General features: G+C 40.9%; 2 protein-coding genes across 2 annotated transcripts; both read right to left on the reverse strand.

The window, feature by feature from the left end:
- Nucleotides 1–990: 990 nt before the first annotated feature.
- Nucleotides 991–1,932, reverse strand: LOC137046261 (olfactory receptor 8G17-like). The gene has a single exon (XM_067423399.1). It carries the CDS (start codon nucleotides 1,930–1,932, stop codon nucleotides 991–993), a length of 942 nt encoding a protein of 313 aa, XP_067279500.1.
- Nucleotides 1,933–7,343: 5,411 nt separating this feature from the next.
- On the reverse strand, nucleotides 7,344–8,288 carry LOC137046037 (olfactory receptor 1L4-like). Its single transcript, XM_067423090.1, has 2 exons — nucleotides 7,943–8,288; nucleotides 7,344–7,813 (listed from the first exon to the last, which is right to left on the reverse strand). Exons 1-2 carry the CDS (start codon nucleotides 8,286–8,288, stop codon nucleotides 7,344–7,346), a joined length of 816 nt encoding a protein of 271 aa, XP_067279191.1.
- Between the last annotated feature and the right edge of the window lie 15,271 nt (nucleotides 8,289–23,559).

A 23,559-nucleotide genomic window follows, 5' to 3' on the forward strand; every position in this document is an offset into this window, starting at 1 on the left:
TATTATAATCCACAGAATGCCAGCCAGATTTTTGCTATTACCCTAGACTTCTCATGTTATCCGTTTAGTAGGCAGTGTAATGTGTATATTGTTCAGTAGTCAGTAAATAGTATGTTCAGTTCCATGCTTATGTACATATGTCACAAATGTTATGAACATTTATGTACTTAAATGTTCTTGTTTTCACATGTGAGCTGCTCATGACCCAATATTTGCAGTGTCTCAAAGCTCAGTTCACAGTAAACACAGTGAACTTTATGCATGTACTGTGAGTTTAATAGGCAGTCAGGAAAACAACATGCAATAGTTTTTCCACTTTCAATTTTTTTTTGTGAACAGAGTTTTATAGCCCCTTATTATTTCACACAAATTTGTAATAAGTATAATTTGTAAATCTGTTGTCACATGCTTAAAACTCTTCCTGCAGTTTTCCATCAAAATAAAAGCTTGAAGGTTTATTAAGTTAAAAGTATTATAATTTTACTAATGTAAATTAATATATATTTTATTTGTATTACAATAGTAGCACATTTTTTGTCTGTTTTTTTTATTAATAATGTTGTTATTATTATTCCTATTGTTATGTAATCCCAATCAGAGCAGTCAGGCCTGAGGAAACTGAGTTTTGCTAAACTGAAAGTGGGACTATTCCTTTAGCATTTTTGAGAGGTGCAATAATGATACATACTCGCTTAAGAAACTTCCTTTTAACTATTTATGAAGTAAATTTTCTAAATGAAAAAGTGTACAAGAAATTCTGTTCAGTACAATTTTGGGTATAAACATAAGATCCTTTACTGTAAATAATATATTGTAACACCTTACCATGTAAGGATGCTGATATAGTACTAAAATAATAAATTCTCAAGTTACAAATAAGTTACTGAAGACCTATACTGATACCACTGCTTTGAATGCATTCCTAAATGGGAGTTACTGACTTGACACATTAAGTGCTGATACCAATGTACCATATAGTAATTTAATAAATTAAGACATTCTTTTTTCTCTGCACCAAAATTTTACAAACTTCTGTCTAATTTCTTTGGTTTGTAAACCATATACTAAGGGATTTAATCCTGGTGGTACAATGTGAAACATTATACTAGCTAGTTTCCTGCTCTCAGAGTAGAGAGGGAAACGATGAAGAAAAATAAAAGTGGAGCCAGAAACAAGCATGATTAAATAAACAGCTAAATGAGTACTGCAGGTTTTTATGGCTTTGCTGTTGAGTGCTTTGTTTTTGCTGGTAATGCATACAGTAGCAATCTTACCATATGTAATAAATACAGACAAAATGGAGAAGCTAAATAAAACCACAGTATAAATGATCCCATACACATTATTAACAACAACACCTTCCTCACAGGACAGTTTAAACAGTGAGGCATTGTCACAGAAGGGGTTTTCAATTTTAGATCTGCAGTGAGAAAGGCGTACAGTGAGTCCTATCAGAATTGATACCATAAGTACTGACAGCCCCCACGCTGATGCTGATAGTTTAATAACCATTTTATTGGTCATTATCGCTGTGTATCGCAATGGATTGCATATAGCCACATATCTGTCAAAGGCCATAATTATAAGAACATAGTGACATGCTGCTACAAAAATATGCACAAAATAGGCTTGAACTACACACTCCACATATGTGATATAGCGTTCTGAGGTGTCTTTTAAAATGTCCTGCAGTAAGCGTGGCAAAATGACAGTGGTCCCTAATATATCGTTTAGTGGCAAGTTACAGAACAGAAAATGCATAGGATGATGAAGATTCTTCTCTGTTGAGATCAGAATTACAAGTGCAATATTGGAAACCATTATAAAGACATAAACCAAAAGAAGCAATATGAAAACAACATAGGTAGACTGAGGTGTAACTTGAAGTCCCTCCACTAGAAGAATGCTGTGTCTAAATGTCAGGTTGTCCATTGCTTGTTCTACAAAAAACCTGCAAACAGAGTAACAGCCAGACATCTAATGGAAATATTGTTCATGAGCTTTAGGCAGTAAAATTCATTGCCCAGATACTTTGCATTCTATTACTTCTTTGGGCTCATGTAAACGTGTACAGGTGTATGACATTTTACATAGAGTGTTTGTTATCCGATTAAGTTTCACGGTCCACACAATTTTACATGTGCTATTAAGTACAATCAATCAGAATTTTAGCAAAACATGGAAACAACTTAATGTATTATAAACAGAACATTGTAAGGTTTTGAAATACTTGGTAGTTACCTAGCAATAATTGAATATCTAATAAAGCGACACATACTTACTGTAGATGGATTCTGTTATTACTAAGCTGATTTATTGCTTTAAAGATCTGATTCATATGTTGTCACAGTCAATTCAGTTTTCAGTCTTACCTAAATACAAACTTGCACTTCTCCGAAGAAATGTTTACTGGCCCTTACCTTTTTAATATGTGGCTCATAGGTGTTTCCATGATACTATCGCCCCAGGGAGGAAAACTTCATATCACTTGTTGTCATGATCACAGCCACTGATAAAATTGTATGTATATATTCCTAAACTTATATTCTTTCATATTTGCATTTATTTATTTGTGTTTCAGAATGTATGTCTCCAATGGCTAATACTAATCAATAGCTGCACATGGAATGTACTGTATAACTACTGTATATGTATGTGCAATACCAATCAAAAATATGATTAAAAAATCTATATTTGATATATATATTTTAATCTATATTTATAGTATTATAAATCTTGGTTAACCAAAATACATTAATTTATTGACACATTTTATGATTTTTTATGGCCCTCTGTTAACCAACATTCAGTGATACACTGTTCCCTTTCAGTCAGTACACTGCGAGTTACGTCAGTACTGACAAAATGGGGGTTTCGCGTAGAAAGCCAGTTGCGTTGCGCTAAAAACGGCGTTGCACAGCAGTCACGCATTTATGTTTCTGCTTCGGAGCCGAGTTCAACTTGCCTACCTTAAAGATCGTTCTCTTCAAGACGAGTGGCTCCCCAGAGTGTTGGTGTGACGGCGCATTTCAGCGGGTACAGCATTCCTGTCAGTCTGTGCAGTGATCTGTGCAGGTCTGTGTGTTCTCCCTGGGCGTCTAAGCGCTCTGCCTGAGTAAAACTCCTCACAAAAAGTGCTGAACGTGGCACGTCTTTTTAAAGATGTCTCGCCCGTGCTCCGTTCCTGGGTGTGGTCAGCAGGTTAGTCCGCTTGATGGGCATGAGCGCTGCTTGGTAGGCTTGGGTATAGTGCATGCTGAGCGGGCGTTCTTAAATGCGTCATGTTCTCACTGCGGGAACATGACCATCGCAGTGTTGAGATCAAAACTCAGTGAACTCCGTGCTGGAAGGAGAGTCCCCTCTACCACACCCCAATCTGATGTCTCCGTGAGAGGCAGCAATTTGGCTGGTGGTCAGGGTGATCTAAAGGGTAACGGTGTGGAACAACCTGCTGCACATGCCTCGGGTCGCACCCCCCTCCGCAACACTGCCCGTGGTGCTTCCGGATAAAGGCGCTGGTGTTTCCCGGCCTGGGCCCAGTGTCTCATTCGAGGTGCTGGCGGATGACGCCATGTCGTTCACCGCTTCACAAGGCAGGATTGATTTTTCTGGAAGTGAGGATTCGGCTGTATTGCCTCCTTCGGGAGTGCTAGCATTGTCTGAGTCTGATCCAGAGCTAAAGGCCATGCTAGCTTAGGCAGTCGAGAGCATCGGGCTTGAGTGGAACCCTCCACCATGTCCCGAGTGCTCAAGGCTCGATGATTTGTATCTGGGGGTGGCCTGTGCCGAGCGCGCCCGCCTGCCTCCAGTGCCTTTCTTTCCCAAGGTGCATGAAGAGGTGTCGTGATCGATTATAAGTTCGATCAGAACGATATTTTAAAGATTATCAAACGCAAGTTATTTCTCTCTCGTCCGCAGCAGCTCAGCTGTGTTCACACAGATCGCAACAAACAGCTTTAAGTTTAGCTCTTAGTTCAAAAGTGCTCAAATTTGGAGAAATATTGACATATTATCATGTTTGCAATATATTTAATAATACAGAATACCATTTCTATTACTTTCTCATTGAGACATGCACATAAGCTCTCTCTGGGTCTCCTCTTAATGGTATGCGTCAGATATGAGCCATCAGGCGTTCATTTGCTCACTGAGCTGTCAATAATATGACATGCTCAACTGCCCTCCGCATGACACGCTCCTCCTGTGTGTTTACGTCCTCATTCTGGCTCTGTGAAGAATGAGCCTATTCTACATTTTTACGTGTGAACTAAGAAGCTAATAAACACACGATAACTACGGAATAAGGGTTTTGTGTGATTATTCATGTGATTTCGGCTATTTTATATCAATAATTGATGTTTACATTATGACTGCTAATATGTGTAGTGATTAGCTCTATATAAATGATAAATATAACATGTTTGAACATCACCATATGAATGAAATCCCCATTATATCGTGACAGGAAACTAATTAGCACTTAATTGTTTCATTAAGTGTGAAACGATTGTCAAGTGAGCACACTGAAGCAATAATTGAGCTGTTCTCCTTGGCAGACATTAGACAAAAGACTGCAAATGTGTCTTCAGGCCAACAAAGTTATTTGATAAAAGCATCTAAAAAAAATCCAGACATGGTCTTAGAAAATGTTTCATAAAATTCATAGTTGTTACGGGTGTCGGATGCAGCAGAGAAGAGGAGATCCAAGACTTCCAAACAAAATGGGCTTTATTCAAATCAGACTCAGAACATCAAACACCATAAACTTAACTTCAACTCGGGGGAACTTAATTTAAGACCAGACAAGGAAGTAATGAACACGAGATAACTAACGAGGGGAACAGGTGACACAGACTGACTACACACAACTGAACATAACTAGACGAACAAGGGTAACTATGGGAACAGAAAAGTGGTGGGAAAATAAACAAAGGAACATGTGACCAATGAAAACAAGAAGCACAGGGAGAAAAACACAACCAACTCAGACTGAACATGTAACAATAGTTTGGACATAACAGCCTCAAATTTTAAATAATGCATGACCACATTTGTGCCTTTAATTTAGTTGTAGGTATAAGTCGTTATACTACATTCACATAATATTTTTATACATGAAGAAAAATATTTTATTTTTATGTTTTAATAAGTGTCACTGGCCCACCGGTGGGCCGAACGGCATTACATATTTAAAGGTCCTGTTCTTTGCGATTCCATCTTTCAATCTTTAGTTAGAGTGAATTGTTGCTGTTGGAGCATAAATAATACCTGTAAAATTATAACGCTCAAAGTTCAATGCCAAGCGAGATATTTTATTTAACAGAAGTTCCCTTTCAAAGCCTACAGCGAACGGCCGGTTTGGACTACACCCCTGCACTTCCTTGCTTGAATGATGTCACTAGAACCGTTTGTTGACTAAAGGCTTGTTCGACTTCACCTAGCGATGCGCAAACCGATCGGCGGCTGACTTGAAGCAGTGCATGCCGGTTAGAAATGTTGTCCGACTTGAGACAGCGCCGACAGCACGTGACTGTGACGTATGTCAACAAAGTACCGCGAGAGCGATTCGAGAGCAGCCGGCTGATGCAGCCGCTGCAGATTCTCAAGGGGGACTGCAGGAGGATGCAAGAGCTCTGATGACGACACAGCTGATCCACGATTGGCCGATTCACCGCATGACAGCGAACACGTGCGTTTCGTGTTTATTCTAAAACCTTACGTTATGCTAATGCTCACAAATTATTTATTTATAACAGTAAAACCTCTTTTCGTGTAGCCGCGATGTTATATCATCATGTTTATCAAACTAAAACTGATAAAAACCGTTGACAACACTTCATTGATAGTGTATGTTTATATGTTGAACATTAATCTTGTCCAAATAGACGCTTTATTAAACAGTACATAAAGTATTGAATGAAAATATCATTTGAAACATCTGTGTATTTGAGAAATATTGCATTTATTTAACTTCAGCTGTGATAAAATTTGCAAACGCAGTGCAAGCGTCACCACAAGAAGCAGAAAGTGTCCGACTTCACGTCTCCGTTTGCAGCTCCTCTCCGCCTGCACTCGACTACTCTCGCCGATCGCATGCACCCAGCCGCAGCCGATGTCGAACACACCTTAACCCTCCGCCCACAAGTACACGCAAAATAGGGGGCGTGGTCTTGTTGCTCTCTCACATGGAGAAGAGCACACATTCAGCGCTTGCATCTCCCCGTTATGGTATGAGGCGGGACCTTTCAGGGCAAAATGCGCTAAGCTGCTGTCCAATCACAACACGGGAAGCGCTGGCCCAATCAGAACTCCTTACGTGTTTCTGAAGGAGGGACTTCATAGAACAAGGAAATCATCAGGCCGTTAGGACAGAGAAAACAGCACTGTACAGATAAGTAAATTGTGTGAAAAATACTTTGTTTTTTTACACGCGAAACATGAACATGAACTCTATGTTATATTGCACACTGTAAACATAATCAAAGCTTCGAAAACACGCGAAGAACGGGACCTTTAAACTGTAATATTCTATATTAAACCTAAACTAATCTTGACCAACTTTATATCATTGGAGACCTTATAGATTTTATTTTTCATATTTGACCTCTGTTTTATATTTAAAATTATGTAGTGACAGTAATTCATTAATTTGTGACAAGAAAATTTGGCAAAAAAAAAAAGCTAAATTCCTGTACAATGTGGTTTCAGTAGTAGTTGTTTTATTGTATATGGTCATATTCAATTTTTTATATATCATTTATGGTTTAAAAAATAATTTACAACCTATCTAGAATGTTTTATTGCTATTTGAATAAAAAAAAATCTAAATCAAATCAGTCGTCCATTACAAATCATACAAGGAGCATGACTAGGTACTAGTGGACATTGTTGGTATAGTGACTAAAAATAACACAGAAACCTCATTTTTTGTGATATCCTTTTGCCTCCGTCTTAGATATTTATTATAATGATGTGGTCAAACAGTTTGACTTGTAGCACACTGAATACATTTTTAATGACCATTACCTTTTAATGTGTGATTTATATTCATTTCTGTGACATTGCCATCATCCCAACAGGGAAAACTGACCTCATGACCCCATTATATATTTGCTCTTAGTATGTGCTGTAGTATGTGAAGTTCATAGTAAAGTGTGACACTTTACTAGTAAGTTCTAAATACTATTGTGAAAGAGTAATATAAATGCTGCATTGCACTATTTACATGAGTATGTGAAGGAAATTAAATTTCACAATACAATTAAACAATACATTTTTGTATTTTATTCAAAAACTAAGTGCATCTAAGCATAGACAAATATGCTATATTGACACAATATATATTATGTATTAGAATTCCCTATTTTTCTACAACAAACTTTAACAATCTTTTGTCTAATTTCTCTGGTTTGTAAACCATATACTAAAGGATTTAATCCTGGTGGTATAATATGGAACATTATACTACCCAGTTTTCTGCTTTCAGAGTATTCAGGAAAACGATGAAAAAAAATAAAAATGGCACAACAAACAAACATGATTAAGTAAACCGCTAAATGAGTACTGCATGTTTGTATGGCTTTGCTGTTGAGTGCTTTGTTTTTGCTCCTTATACATACAGTAGCTATCTTTAAGTATGTTATAAATACAGATACTGATGACAGACAGGCTACAATTATGGTATAAACAAGTCCAAACATGTTATTAATGCTTACATTTTCACAGGATAATTTAAATAGTGAGGCATTGTCACAAAATGGATTTTCAATTTTATATCTGCAGCGAGAGAGACGTAAAGTGAGCCCTATCATAACTGACACCATGAATACTGACAGCCCCCAGGCAGATGCTGATAGTTTAATAACCATTTTATTGGTCATTATAGTTGTGTATCGCAATGGATTACATATAGCCACATATCTGTCAAAGGCCATGATCATCAGCACATAGTGGCATGCTCCTGTAAATACATGCACAAAATAAGCTTGAATAACACACTCAGCATATGATATAGTGCGCTCTGAGGTTTCCTTGAAAATATCTTGCAGTAAGCGTGGCAAAATGACAGTTGTCCCTATTATATCATTAACTGGCAAGTTACAGAACAGAAAATGCATAGGATTATGCAGATTCTTTTCTGTTGAAATCAGAAATATAAGTGTAATGTTTGATACCATTGCAAAAATATAAGCCAAGAGAAGCACAATGAAAACAGGGTAAGAGGACTCAGGTGTAACTTTGAGTCCCTCAACGAGAAGAATGCTGTTTCTAAATGTCAGGTTATCCATTGGCTGCTGTACACAAAACCTGCAAACAGAGTAACAAAAATATATCACTTTGATTACTAATATAAAATTATATTGAATTATTTAATTGTTTTATAAACTAATGATTTGCCATTGTTCTCTGGCTCTGTCATTGTTTTGCAACATACATTGTTTACTGTTACTACATTACATATGTTAACACTACACAAAAACAATTAACTAGTTAACATGATTTATGTTGACAAAGTACCTGATTTATAAATGCACAATACAATACAATTCATTTGATAGTAGTATGTATACATTATGTTACATGTAAACGCTGCATCTTGCCTTAGTCTCTTTAATATCCTAAGTATAATGATTTAGTCAAACAGCATGACTTGCTTACTGGTTCACTGTTCTTTTAATGTGGGGTTTATATGAGTTTTCTCTTTCATCAATCCAACAGGGGAAATGGGTCATATAATGAACAGGCAAGGTTGGTGTTTTTGTTTTGTTTTTTTGCTAGTGGCAATAAGTGAAGTTACTACAAATTCTAGAATGTGATCTCTCTCTCTCTCTCTCTCTCTCTCTCTCTCTCTCTCTCTCTCTCTCTCTCTCTCTCTCTCTCTCTCTCTCTCTCTCTCTGGTGAGCTGGGCAGTGAATCTGGAGTGTTTGAAGGAGTAAGTGAACAACAAGTACAAGTGAATCATTGTTTCTCTTATTTTTTCCTTCTTTTCTACATTTTTTGTATTTGTTGTGTTTTTGGGTGGGTGGTTTGTCTGCGTGTTTGTTGGTGAAACGGTTCGCTGGGCTGCTCCCAGAGCATGCCAACTCCAGGTGTGCAGAATCTTGGGTTTTTAACGAGACGACGTGGTTGAAATGATTCTGTTTTTGGTGTTGAAGAATGTGGTTTAGTTATAGGTAAGTTAATCGGTTGTGAGAATATCTTGTCAGTATCGAGGATGAATGGGGCTGTTGTTGTTTTTGTTAAGACAATTAAATTGGCGAATCAACTGGTGGAAACTGGTGTTGAAATTCGTGGCATTTTTGCACAGGTGCTTCCTCTTTCTACACCTTCGAAAAGGGTAACGTTTTCTAACGTACCACCTTTTATTAAGAATGAGTTTTTAGGGGAGATGCTTTTCAGATATGGTAAACTATTGTCAACAAGATGATCACAATTGGAGGAAGTCTTCTCTACTAAAACATGTGGTGTCTTTTAGAAGATATGTCTGCATGATTCTAAAAGATAACATTGAAGAACTGGATTTAACTCTAAATTTTCATCACAAAGATTTGCAATTGAAGCTAACTCTGCAATTGAAAAAATGCTTTTATAAAACAATGTACAAAGTATTATGATATTGTGATTCAGAGAGTCTTTTATTATTGGGGCGAGATTTTAATTGTACTGAGAAGGTTTTAGATATAAATCATATATAAATCATATAAATCACATATATATATATATATATATATATATATATATATATATATATATATATATATATATATATATATATATAAATCATATATATACCACATATGCAGTCACGTAAGAGGGTTAGTTCACCCAAAAATGAAAATTCTGTCATTAATTACTTACCCTCATGTCGTTCGTCACCCATAAGACCTTTGTTCATCTTCGGAACATAAATAAAGATATATTGTTGAAATTCGATTGGCTCAGAAAGGCCTCCATCGACACCAATGTCATTTCCTCCCTGAAGACCCATAAAAGGCACTAAAGATGTCGTTACAAAGTTCATCTCACTACAGTGGTTCTACAATCATTTACACTGTACACTGTGACACGCTGAACGCTTTGTTGCAATGCAACAGAGTGCTTTAACCTAGCGTTGTAATCCTAAGCACCCCTCCAAAGCCTGTAGATTCTCATCTTCCATGGTGGCAAAATCCTACAGAGCTGCTGGGCAGGCTGCTGCTTCTCTGTATGCCATGGCAACCCTACAGGCCTACCAGGCCAAGTTGCTGTGTGACATGCGTGAGGGTGGAGCTGACCCAGGGCTCAGAGATGAGCTACGTACCACCACCGACCTTGCTCTCCGGGCGACAAAGGTTATGTATGCTCCTTGGGCCAGGTTATGTCCTCTGCCATGGTCCAGGAGAGACACCTATGGCTCAACCTGGCCGATATCCAGGACACCCAGTGGACACATTTCCTTGAACGCCCCATATCCTAGGATGGGCTATTTGGTGGTGCGGTTAAGAGCTTTGCCCAACAGTTCTCAGCCGCCCAGAATCAGACTAAGGCCAATAAGCACATACTGCCCGGCGGCCAGCTGCTGCACCTACCCTGCTCCCCCGCTCCTGCACGGCCCCAGCAGCAGCCTTCATCCAGGCCATGCCGTATAGCACACCACCGGAAGGCGCCCCAGTCCGCTCTAGGCCCGCAGCCTGCTGAACACCAGGCTAAGCAGCGCTCCTGATGCGGACAGTTCAGGGATCAACATTTCTTTCAGGGAGACATTAGCCAGAGGAGGGCCAGGGAGAATCTTTTGTTCAGCTGTGGGCCCACGGGTCAGCAGTACCCTTATGTGGTTAAAGAAAGAACTGACACCCCATCCCTAAACACCCACAGACCAGTCACAGCAGTGTGCGCCAACTCGCTAGTCTCCTCTCAGAGCAGACCCAAGAAGAACATGCATCCTTCCCTGGTCTCCTCTGTCAGGACACAGCTGTAAACCATACCCCCACATCGGGACGCTACGCCTCCCATGTCCGGGCCGGTAACGCTGCCTCGCTGCCCCACCTGGGATACATCTGTGGTCTGAATGACCCTGCTGGTGCAGATCTTGGGAGCCTGGCTACAGCTTCCGGGACTGTCCCACTGGTTGGCGAGGACCATCAGACTTGGTTACATGATTCAGTTTGCGCATGCTCCTCTCCGTTTCCGGGGAGTCCGCTATACCACAGTGGGGCAAAATGCCCCCGTCATGTATGCAGGGATTGCCACTCTACTGGCGAAGGGTGCAATCGAGCCTGTCCCTCCAACCAAAATTGAACGTGGGGGAGAGGACGCTGGCGTTGTCTGTTCGCCGCTTCTCCACCCACAACAAATCATGTTAATGTACTATTAGATTTACATTTTATTTTATTTCCTTATGTTTGTGACTAGTCTAACAGTCAGAGCTACAATTGGGACTGTTGCTGATTGCTGGCAGCCACTGAGAGGTCGTTGTTCGTCGTTTCGCCGTTTTCAACCGCTTCTCTAATGTTTACGTTTGAATTGCTGCGGTTGGTTTCTGGTTTGGAGGACATTTGATGTTTCTCGCCGCGGGTGCTCACTGGTGGTCTCCCTTGGGCTTAAGCTGCATGGTGGCTGAAGTTTGCACCGGGCTAGCGTCATCCCGGCTCTCGTCGTCAGCGTCCGGCATGATGTTGGGATGTTCTGCTTCTCGGCTGCGCCGCTGTTCCGTCCTGCATTGCGACCGTGGAGCGACATCTGCGCCGGCCCCGGTGTGTCCACAGAAGTGCCCGGAGGAATGTTCTGCCTCCTGCATGGTGCTGCAGCGATCCCCATCGTTTGAATCATCATGAAGAAGACCCATAATCTGGTCTTCAGCTGTCGTGCCTCGGCGATGTCATCAGGACACTGCCGCTGGGAGAAATCTGAAACATGGAGTGGACCACAGTGTGCTGCGGAGCTAACAGAGACTTCCACCATCAGCTGTTTTCTGTCCACCATCAGCTCTGTTTCTGTTCACCATCAGCTCTGTTTCTGTTCTGTTTTCTGTGTTGGTTGATTGTTTGTAGTATTCTATATTTTTACTTGTTATTCATTTTTTGTTGTTATTCCCCCCCCCCCCTTGTTGCACTTTGAGATTCTTCGGAATGAAAAGTGCATTATAAATAAAATCTATTATTATTATTATTATTATTATTATTAAAATGAAGTCAGGCTTCTACAGCCCCTACTTCACTGTACCCAAGAAAACCGGTGGGTTACGACCAATCCTGGATCTGCACGTCTTGATCCCTTCACCGGCTTCCATTCAGGATGTTGACAGCGAAACATTCGAATGCGTTTGTCCAGCCGATTGGTTTGCAGCGATCGAGCTGAAGGATGTCTACTTTCATGTCTTCATCATTCCTTGACACAGACCGTTACTACGGTTTGCTTTTGAGATGTTGGCATTTCATTACACTGTCCTCCCATTCGGGTTAGCTTTGTCCTGTCGCATCTTCATGAAGATTGTCGAGGCAGCCCTTGCGCAACTCAGGCAGCACGGGTTTCGCATCCTGAACTACCTCGAGAGCACTCTCGAGAGCAGGTGTGCGAACACAGAGATCTGGGCACTTAGCCCATCTGGGCCTTCCGTTCCACTGGGAGAAGAGCAAACTCTGCCCAGTGCAGAGGATCTCTTTTCTTGGCATGAAGATCGACTCATCGCCATGTGCGCACAGCTTACCAGCGAGTGAGCGCAGTCACTGCTGTCTTTCCTTCGACAGATCGAGAGCAAGAATGCGGTTCCACTGAAACTATTTTAGAGGCTCCTAGGCAATCTGGTATCTGCATCCATGGTAATGCCACTCAGATCGCTTCATATGAGTCTGCTTCAGCACTGGCTTCACGATTGAGTCCCGAAATGGGCATGGTAGTCTGGCACGCTTCCGTTCCCACTGACTGTACCCTGTATCCTTAGCTTCCAGGCATATTGTTGTATCTCCAGATGCCTCTACCAGAGGCTGGGGTGCCATGTGCAATGGACATGCTGCCACAGGCTCCTGGACAGGACCCCAGGGCCTTCTGCATGTCAATTGCCTCGAGTTGCTGGCAGTACAGTTCGCCCTGCACCGCTTCCGAGTGTTGCTGAGGGGTCACCCGCGTCTCGATCTTTGGAACCTCCACATCTGATTTGAATAACCTACCATCTCCGGTGGTGGCTACCATCACATCCGCTAGGGTAGAGTCAACTCAACACAGATATGCGTTAAAGTGGAACCTCTTTGTCACCTGGTGTTCTTCTCACCAAGAAGACCCCTGGAAACGTCCAATCGGGTCTGTGCTCTTGTTTCTCCAAGCAGGGTTGAATTGAAGGCTGTCTCCTTCCACCCCCAAGGTGTATGTGGCAGCAATATCTGCCTACCACAAACTCTTGGAGAAAGTCTCTGGTTACGACTATAACCTTGGTTCCCTGAGAGTTCGCTGTGTCAGCTGACACTACGGGGAATGCCTCCAGCGTGACAGATGTCTGAACTATCGAATCACAGCAATCCTATTGACCGGCAAGAGCCTATGATGTCATCAAGGTGCGACCAGGAAGTATATAAGGACTCCTTGCAAACATGACACCAGGGACTGTTCGCAGGCAGGCCCCGAAGCATGGCACCATGACGCAGCATCTCTTTCCCTGTTCTCAGGGAACCAAGGTTACAGTCGTAACCAGAGATGTTCCCTTTCGAAAGGGAACTCATGCTACGTCAGCTGATGCTATGTGGAACAATATACCCACGCTGCCATGCCGAGGGGAGTGCATGCCTACTGGCAGTGACAACTGACAGGACAAGCAAATTCAACTGAAATGCCTCAACCAATCCCCCTCTGGTCACACTAAGTTGTCAGTAAAAAGCCTTCCCTACGGTTATAGCCTGAGCTATAGCCTTGGGGGGCACCTTCGTGTACCGCACAAAGTTCTACCCTGCACGCTCAAAGGCCTGGAAACATCCCATTCAACAGAAGGAGTTCCTTTAAGGAAATGTGGCTAGGGGACCCGAGGGTGCCCCAGCCAGTGACTATTCGGGAAAAACTTTGGGAATGCCACCAGGGAGGCCTGACCTGGCGTCACTATGTGGGACAGACTGTTGAAAAACAGAGCCTCTGGAAACTCGCCTCTGAAAAACAGAGCCTCTGGAGAGGCATGCAGCTGAGAGACTGCAAAACTGGCAGTGTCAGGCCGAACCTCAGAGATGCGCTATCCTGGAAAACAGCGCTCAGTGTAGTGCTTTCCGACCCTTGCTAGCGAGGGGAGTCTGCTGCTTGATCCTAGGATCTACCGAGCATATACATTACAGGGGTGCTCAGGAGGCCTGAGGAGGCCTATGGGCTGATCTCACAGGGAGGTGAGTCTAAGACAGACTGATCAGGCCCAGGCGGCCTTAAGCTCACAGACGACCCTCATAAGAGGGGTGTACTTAAGCCTGCCTGGTAGGTACCATGCTGTAGGCAACCTATGCAGGTCCCCGTCCTGAAGGGACCGCATAGCAGCAGTGTCATCTCGTCGTGCTAGGGTGTGCAACCACCATCAAGTGCTGCCGGCTAGGACCGAAACCTGATCGCAGGAAACCACTAGCTGTCAGCATGAGCCAGTTATGTGTCTCTGTCCAAGAAACTTGTTCCCTCCAGGGAGGCCCGAAGGAGCCTCTACCTGGCACCGTTGAGTGCTGCTAGCGGCTAGCTTGTCATCAAGACCGAATCTGGGAATCCCTTCTCAGGGAGGCCCAGAGGGGGCCCCTAACAAAGCCTGTTAGGGGTCCAGGCTAGCTTGTCACCGAGACCAGATCTGGAAATCTCTTCTCAGGAAGGCCCAGAGGGACTTATCACCTGACAGCACATTATACTGGCTAACCGAGCATCCAAGCTCGGAAGGCTCACACACAAAAAGGCCTGGAGAGGCCTGCTACCTGCTCGCCAGATGTGCAAATGGTCAGAACCCAGATAGCAGACAAACAGTGAATCAGCGTTGAATCAATGTTAATGCATCAACTAAAATATCATTGAATCAATCTTGAGATGTCAATGTTGAGAATGTTGATTTTTCATCAGGTTTGCACCCTGAAATAATGTTATTTCAACGATGAAAAATAGATCAAGATGGGCTTAAAATCAATAGTTTTCCAACTAAAATTAAACCACTTATTTAAGTGAATCAATGTTGAATCAATGTTAATGCATCAATCAAAATATCATTGAATCAATATTGAAATATAACATTGATTTTTCATCAGGTTTGCACCGGGAAATAATGTTAATTCAACAATGAAAAATAGATCAATCTTGCTTTATGTACAGCAGGATTCTATGCCAGTTCATTTGTCTCTTTATTTTATTCATTTTAATCAGAGACCATGTGTGGCTGCAGTCGATATGATTTTGCATTAAAAAGTCACTCAAAGTAAACAACATCCTTCAGTTTAGATGCAAATGTCTTTATTTATGCCCCCACAGTTAAAACAGGAAATCTCACATTGATTTAAAACAATTACATCTAAATTTATAACACAAATGAGAAGAGCCTGGAAAAACACGACAACCTGCATCTGCAAAATGGAAGTAAATACAAATGTAAACTTGCCAATAAATACAGAAATGACACAGTACTACTGAAAGAAGGTAGAAGAAAGAATAAAATACTCCAAACTCAGGGGGTTCCACCATGAGCAATGCCCCGAAGCCTTTCAGGTTGTAATGGAGCCAGTTGTGCACCGTCCCAGCAAAGATAAACTCTGATGCCTCTTTTTATCAGCATTCACGGCATCTAAAACAACAAGAAGTTAGTAAATATTTGGAAATGTGATTAATTATACATTACAAATATAGCCTACTACAAAATGAAGTGAAACTTGAAATTTTATCAAAATCTTGATATCCCAGTTAAAACGCTAACATTAAATTCAGGACTATTAATGCATTTTAGTATAGACTTTAAAGGACCTGCAGACACACACTGAATGAAAAAGCAAAGTGAATATATCCGGTGTTTTATCTAATAATATTATTGTATTTAATAGTAAATAAATAAAGTGTGAAAATGAAACAAGTAAATGAATGACCAAATAGCTAAAATAATAAAATAAAAGAGGAGCTGTATAGGCTACATGGTGGTTTGGAAGAGATTTTTTTTCCATTTACAACACGAACTGGAGGCACAACTGTTTACTAAATTTCTGTAGTTTGATATAGCTGCCTACAGAACTTAAAGATCTCACTCTTTTCTTTTTTTCTTGCTGCATTAAAGATTAAACTGTAATGATGTCATTGTGATCTGCTCTCGTGATGATATCTCGCAGCTGAGGCAGATCTACGAGCTGATTGTATTTACCCTCACCATGCTAACAGGTCAATCAGTTCTAGTTCTGCTTCAGCTGTGAGATACTCTCACGAGTGGCGAACACAATAGCTGTGTCCCAAAGTGAAGTGCGCGCACTTCGAAGGCCGCATTTGAAGTGCGATTACGTCATACCTGCACTACGAAGACTGTCCCAATGTGAAGGCTGCACCCTCTGAAGGCCGCATTTGAAGTGCGATTACGTCACAGCGGCACTACGTAGGCTGTCCCAAAGGGAGAGTTGCACCTCTGAAGGCCGCATTTGAAGTGCGATTGCGTCACAGCGGTGCGACGAAGGCTGCCGCAATTCATGAGCGACTTCAAAATGCGCCCTTCGGTTCTCAGGCAAAGGAAGGGTACAGCAGATGGGACCTTCACATAACTTCGCAGCCTTCCCTATCCCAGAATTCATAGCACAGTGGTGACTACAGGATTTGACTGGTCCGCATTCCCGCGGCACTCGATCAGATTCCAGTTAAAGACGGTAGCGGTCGGTAACTCAAGTGTAGCCTGGGTAGCCTACTATTGAACACAACAGCGCAAGCGCTAGAAGTAAATAAAACGTCCAACGTTAGTGCATTCACACAGTTCCCAGTTCCCTGCCCTGAGCAAGATAAACTTTAATTTCCCAATTTTTAAATGCTATTTATTTCTCAACCATTATCTCAAGAAGAGGAATCAGTCCATTATTATCACCCTTTTCGCTGTTTCTTTTTTTCCCATACAAAATTTCTTTAAATAGCCTTCAAAATATAATCTGCGCGGGGCTGTATTTTCGTCCTGCTCCCGCTATGCACCGCACCATTCCACTCGCGCAAAATTCACTCCGTGCTCACCCGCTATAAATTATTTTATTCCCGACCCAGCTAAATTTAGATTTTGTTTCCAGAATCTATCTTTTAAATTTCCCTTACAAGAGAGACACTGGATAGGAATTGTCCGTGCAATCATTTATTTTTCTTACAGCCTAGGCTGTAGCCTATGTCAACACCGTAACTAAAACAAATATCACAGAAAAATAGGCTAAATCAAATGTGACATCTGTCACTCAGAATTATAAGAAAAAATACAAACAAACGAAAACTGCTGACTTAGCTACTAAAATAAAGTATATATATATATATATATATATATATATATATATATATATATATATATATATATATATATATATATATATATATATATAGGCTATATATAAATGAATGAATGAATGAATGAATGAATGAATGAATGAATGAATGAATGTTCACTGACGACGGTCAACGAAACATCGATCCTCCAAAGGCTGAATACGTGGCCGACACAGAACAATTTAAATGGCTAGCTTATTATTTTTTATGCAAGTTATTTGTAAATTACACGAACTGCTGTCTACGTAGGCTAAATTAAAGAGAAGTGGTTTTTCTAGCTATATTGTTTATTTTTGTAATGCACGTTATAATTTGTAGCTACATTAAACACATTTATGTTTATACATATATTTTCTTGTCATGTAATTTAAAATGTGTAAATGAAAATAAATTGGTCTATTAGCCTACGTAGGCTTTTTACAACTATAGCCTATTTATAGACCAATAAAATAACTTAAGTTTAACATTAGAAACAACAAATTTTTATTATCAGCCAAACCAGAAGAAAACCCTTTTCTACACTTTCATTGCGCTGAGCGGGAGAAGCTGGAGCTGGACCGGGATGGGGAATAATGCAGAATACAGACTCTGGTAAGGCCTGAGCGGGACATCATCTTCTGGGATGAGCAGGGCATATTTCCACTGTCCGCAGCTTTGCGGGGCCGAATCGGTCGACGGCTGCATGGCATGCCATAAAAAATGCATCTGAGATGATGAGTTGAATAAAAATAAGTAGGCCTACTTAAAAAAAAAAAAAAAACTTGGACGTATATAGGCTAAATGTTTAAAATATATTGTAACAGTTACATTTAACATAAGAAATAAACTGTTAACTAATATTTGCAATTTGACCATATTTAACCGGCTACATATTTACATGCTTATGGTCCAGCCCATCGTCGCAGGCTTTGAAACATGTCAAAACCCAATAAAAGCTCAAAAAAGTATATATATATATATATATATATATATATATATATATATATATATATATATATATATATATATATATATATATATGCTCCATTTCTCTTTTTAAAATCTCCTCACGAACGTCCACTGTCAGTTGTCAGAACCTGCTAGTCCATTAACGACGCTTGGTTCATTGTTGGCGCGGGCAGTAGAAATATTGCTTAAGTAAAGACAACTTAACCTGTGGACTATAGGCTACAAACACCCCAAAGCAACAGTAGCCTAAATGCAACCCCATTCCAGACTTGGCAAAAATGAACCAAGCGCCGTTAATGGACTAGCTGGTTCTGACAACTGACAGCGGACGTTCGTGAGGAGATTTTAAAAAGAGAAATGGAGCATATATATATATATATATATATATATATATATATATATATATATATATATATATATATATATATATATATATATATATATATATACTTTTTTGAGCTTTTATTGGGTTTTGACATGCTTCAAAGCCTGCGACGATGGGCTGGACCATAAGCATGTAAATCTGTAGCCGGTTAAATATGGTCAAATTGCAAATATTAGTTAACAGTTTATTATGTAACTGTTACAATATATTTTAAACATTTAGCCTATATACGTCCAAGTTTTTTTTTTTTTTTTAAGTAGGCCTAGGCCTACTTATTTTTATTCAACTCATCATCTCAGATGCATTTTTTATGGCATGCCATGCAGCCGTCGACCGATTCGGCCCCGCAAAGCTGCGGACAGTGGAAATATGCACTCATCCCAGAAGATGATGTCCCGCTCAGGCCTTACCAGAGTCTCTATTGTGCATTATTCCCCATCCAGGTCCAGCTCCAGCTTCTCCCGCTCAGCGCAATGAAAGTGTAGAAAAGGGTTTTCTTCTGGTTTGGCTGATAATAAAAATTTGTTGTTTCTAATGTTAAACTTAAGTTATTTTATTGGTCTATAAATAGGCTATAGTTGTAAAAAGCCTACTTAGGCTAATAGACCAATTTATTTTCATTTACACATTTTAAATTACATGACAAGAAAATATATGTATAAACATAAATGTGTTTAATGTAGCTACAAATTATAACGTGCATTACAAAAATAAACAATAGCTAGAAAAAGCACTTCTCTTTAATTTAGCCTACGTTTGAAGTTAACGAAAATGAACAATAGACAGCAGTTCGTTTAATTTACAAATAACTTGCATAAAAAATAATAAGCTAGCCATTTAAATTGTTCTGTGTCGGCCACGCATTCAGTCGTCGTCAGTGAACATTCATTCATTCATTCATTCATTCATATATATATATATATATATATATATATATATATATATATATATATATATATATATATATATATATATATATATATATATATACTTTATTTTAGTAGATAAGTCAGCAGTTTTCGTTTGTTTGTATTTTTTCTTATAATTCTGAATGACAGATGTCACATTTGATTTAGCCTATTTTTCTGTGATATTTGTTTTAGTTACGGTGTTGACATAGGCTACAGCCTAGGCTGTAAGAAAAATAAATGATTGCACGGACAATTCCTATCCAGTGTCTCTCTTTCTGTAAGGGAAATTTAAAAGATAGATTCTGGAAACAAAATCTAAATTTAGCTGGGTCGGGAATAAAATAATTTATAGCGGGTCAGCACGGAGTGAATTTTGCGCGAGCGGAATGGTGCGGTGCGGAATAGCGGGAGCAGGACGAAAATACAGCACCGCGCAGATTATATTTTGAAGGCTATTTAAAGAAATTTTGTATGGGAAAAAAAGAAACAGCGAAAAGGGTGATAATGGACTGATTCCTCTTCTTGAGATAATGGTTGAGAAATAAATAGCATTTAAAAATTGGGAAATTAAAGTTTATCTTGCTCAGGGCAGGGAACTGGGAACTGTGTGAATGCACTAACGTTGGACGTTTTATTTACTTAGCGCTTGCGCTGTTGTGTTCAATAGTACCCAGGCTACAATTGAGTTACCGACCGCTACCGTCTTTAACTGGAATCTGATCGAGTGCCGCGGGAATGCGGACCAGTCAAATCCTGTAGTCACCACTGTGCTATGAATTCTGGGATAGGGAAGGCTGCGAAGTTATGTGAAGGTCCCATCTGCTGTACCCTTTCTTTGCCTGAGAACCGAAGGGCGCATTTTGAAGTCGCTCATGAATTGCGGCAGCCTTCGTCGCACCGCTGTGACGCAATCGCACTTCAAGTGCAGCCTTCAGAGGTGCAACTCTCCCTTTGGGACAGCCTACGTAGTGCCGCTGTGACGTAATCGCACTTCAAATGCGGCCTTCAGAGGGTGCAGCCTTCACATTGGGACAGTCTTCGTAGTGCAGGTATGACGTAATCGCACTTCAAATGCGGCCTTCGAAGTGCGCGCACTTCACTTTGGGACACAGCTAATGACTGACAAGCCAGAAATCCATCTAACCTTCCGATCGCATCTCGTTTATACACTGGACAAATATAGGATGATTCAAAATGATTCATCTGTGTGCAACGAGTAAGATACGTTTGTGGATCCGCGCCGCGCATGCATTGACTTGTGAGTCGATCCTATATGGCCTCAAAATCCAAATGAATCAAATAGGATCGACACACAAGTCAATGAATGCATGTGCAGCACCGTTTCAAAAAAAAAAAAAAAAAAAGAGTTGCACGAGTCAGAATTTGGACACAATTCATAGTGTATATGCCAATCTTAAGAAAAAAAAAAGATTACAAATATGATATGGTTTGGTGAAAAACAAACTGGAACTCAATGTATTAAGATTATCCTGGCCGTTGGTTGTGTAACTTACGAGGGCGCTCATGTGACTATTATTAACATTGCAGTTCACTCTAACTAGCTCAGGAGAAGCACACAAGTTGTAAAACATAAAGACGAATAAAAACACTAAATTAAAATTGAGATGAATTTTATAATTATATTTTTGTAGGCCACTTACCTCTAAAAAACATGGTCATTGTCCTGTGTCTTTTTCGCGATTGAAGTCTGTTCAGCTGCGCTTGCTTTGGTTGATTGGTGGATGTCTTGAAGGTGCATTACCGCCACCTGCTGGATTAGATTGTGGCGCATTCGATATTCGATAGGGACACATATTCTAAAGTCTTTATTAACTCTGTATTCTTTAGATAAATAATGAAATGCATGTACATTCTACATGATTTAAATAATAATAATAGGCTACATTTTTATTTATTTCAAACTGATAGACTAAATTTATGGTAGTAGTTATTTGGGTTTTTTTTATTTGTTTTTTACATTTTTTATTATAATAACATGAAACACAGAATGACAACATTACATGCCAGTAAGCAGGAAAATAATACCTTTTAAAAAGATTCATAGTTTTTTACAGCTTTCTTATTGGAAGAGTCAGAAATCAAACATGCATACAATTTTAACTCTTCCAGAAAAATTTAAAGAAAGGCTTACAATTACAAAATTTACATTTATGTATTCTTTGTTAATCCACACACTCGTTGGTGTACTCATCGTATCTTTTGAGGATAATAAATGTGCTCACATTCACACAAATGTAGCCAATTGATTTGGACTTGCCTAAACATGTTGAATAATGTGACAGATAGATTGACCGTAAGCCTCACCGGTGGAGAATTAAGCTGACCAAACATCAGCATTGATTCAATGTTTGTCTTTTCAACACTGAAAAGCATGGAATTATCAACATTGATCCAATATTATTTAGCAGTGAATTTTCAACATTGGTCCAGTATGGTGTTAGAATTGAATTTTCAACATTGATCCAATATTACTTAGCATTGAAATTTCAACCTCAACCAAAATGATGATTCTGATGGAATTTCAACATTGAATCAATGTCACCATGCTATCTGGGAAGTGACTGTGGTCCCGGAGTTCGCCTCCAGGGAGGCCTGTTTGAGGCCTCCCGCACAGTAGCGAGTCTTAGGGCATCCTGGAGAGGCCTATTGCTGAATGACGGCCCAGTGTTAGAGCCCCGGTGACAGATGGTGCTACCCAACGGCAAAACCCCCAGGGAGGTCCTGCCGGGCCTACGACCTGACAGCTACTCGTAGCCGGTACTGGGGCCGGGGAACGACCTCAAGGAGACCTGGTGAGGCCTGCCACCTGATAGCAGACCATGCTAGCCGCCCTGGCTAGCAAACATGCTCACTGTCACTGGAACTGGGAACCGAGGGCTCACCCTCCAGGAGGCCTGGAGAGGCCTACTTCCTGTCACCCAGTGGCTGAGGCCCTGGAGCACCCCCTCAGGGGAAGCCAGATGAGGCCTGCTGTACCCAAGTACATTGCTGTACCCTACTGCTACCACAGCAGGCCCTCAGGGAGGCCTAATAACTGGGCTTGCAGCCATCCCAGCGACAAATGGTACAAAGCTCGCTGGCCGGTTGGATGAATGCTGGCTCCGACTCGGGCTGAGAGTGGCTGTCTGCTTGGCTGACAAAGAACTAGACATCCAATTACCCATGGGGACTCATCCCCAAAGAGGCCATGAGGGGCCTACTTGTCGACTAGATTCTGTTGAAGCTGACTTCATTGAGGAGATTCCTCCCAGGCGCATGTGGGCCCAGATGTTGAGACTCCCCCACAAGGAGGCCTGCTGAGGCCTCCTGCTCAGAGTCCACTGCCTGGACTGCCCAAGCTGGTTGCTCACAGCCAGCTGGCAACACATGCCCCTCCCGGGGCTGGCTTCATCCCAGAGGCTCATAGGGTCCTCCATGCAATGGCACAGTCCCATCCGGCAGTGCCTACAAACATAGTCCTAAACACATTGCCAATAGCAGTGTACTCAGCAGAAAGTGCCTTAAACCCTCTAAGTGAGGGGAGTACAATTTACGTCACCTGCGTCGGGGTGCCGATGATTTTATGGCCAGTCTAAACGAGCGATCTCTCCTTTAATGCGCCCACATGACAGCCGCAGCCAGCATGCAGCGCACTCATAACAGTCATCGCCTCAGCATACACGGTCAGGATGGCTGTGAAATGAATTTCCTTTCATCCTTAAGAGCACTTGAGATTAATCTCGTCAGTCGCTAGATCGCCGGAGGGAACAGCCCTCTCCTGCCGATCGGCGAGCCCATCCGAGGAAATGTGACGCGCATCTGCACTCAGCCTTGGCGTGAGCAGGACAACAACACTAACC

The sequence above is a fragment of the Pseudorasbora parva genome, chromosome 18, assembly GCF_024679245.1.
Source record: "Pseudorasbora parva isolate DD20220531a chromosome 18, ASM2467924v1, whole genome shotgun sequence".
In the NCBI taxonomy this organism is placed as follows: domain Eukaryota; kingdom Metazoa; phylum Chordata; class Actinopteri; order Cypriniformes; family Gobionidae; genus Pseudorasbora; species Pseudorasbora parva.

Coding starts and splice junctions, on each gene's coding strand:
- LOC137046261 (XM_067423399.1), bottom strand. CDS start 1,932: ATGGACAACCTGACATTTAGACACAGCATTCTTCTAGTGGAGGGACTT.
- LOC137046037 (XM_067423090.1), bottom strand. CDS start 8,288: ATGGATAACCTGACATTTAGAAACAGCATTCTTCTCGTTGAGGGACTC. Junction 7,814..7,942: donor AGGAGCATGCCACTATGTGC/TGATGATCATGG, acceptor TCATGGTGTCAG/TTATGATAGGGCTCACTTTA.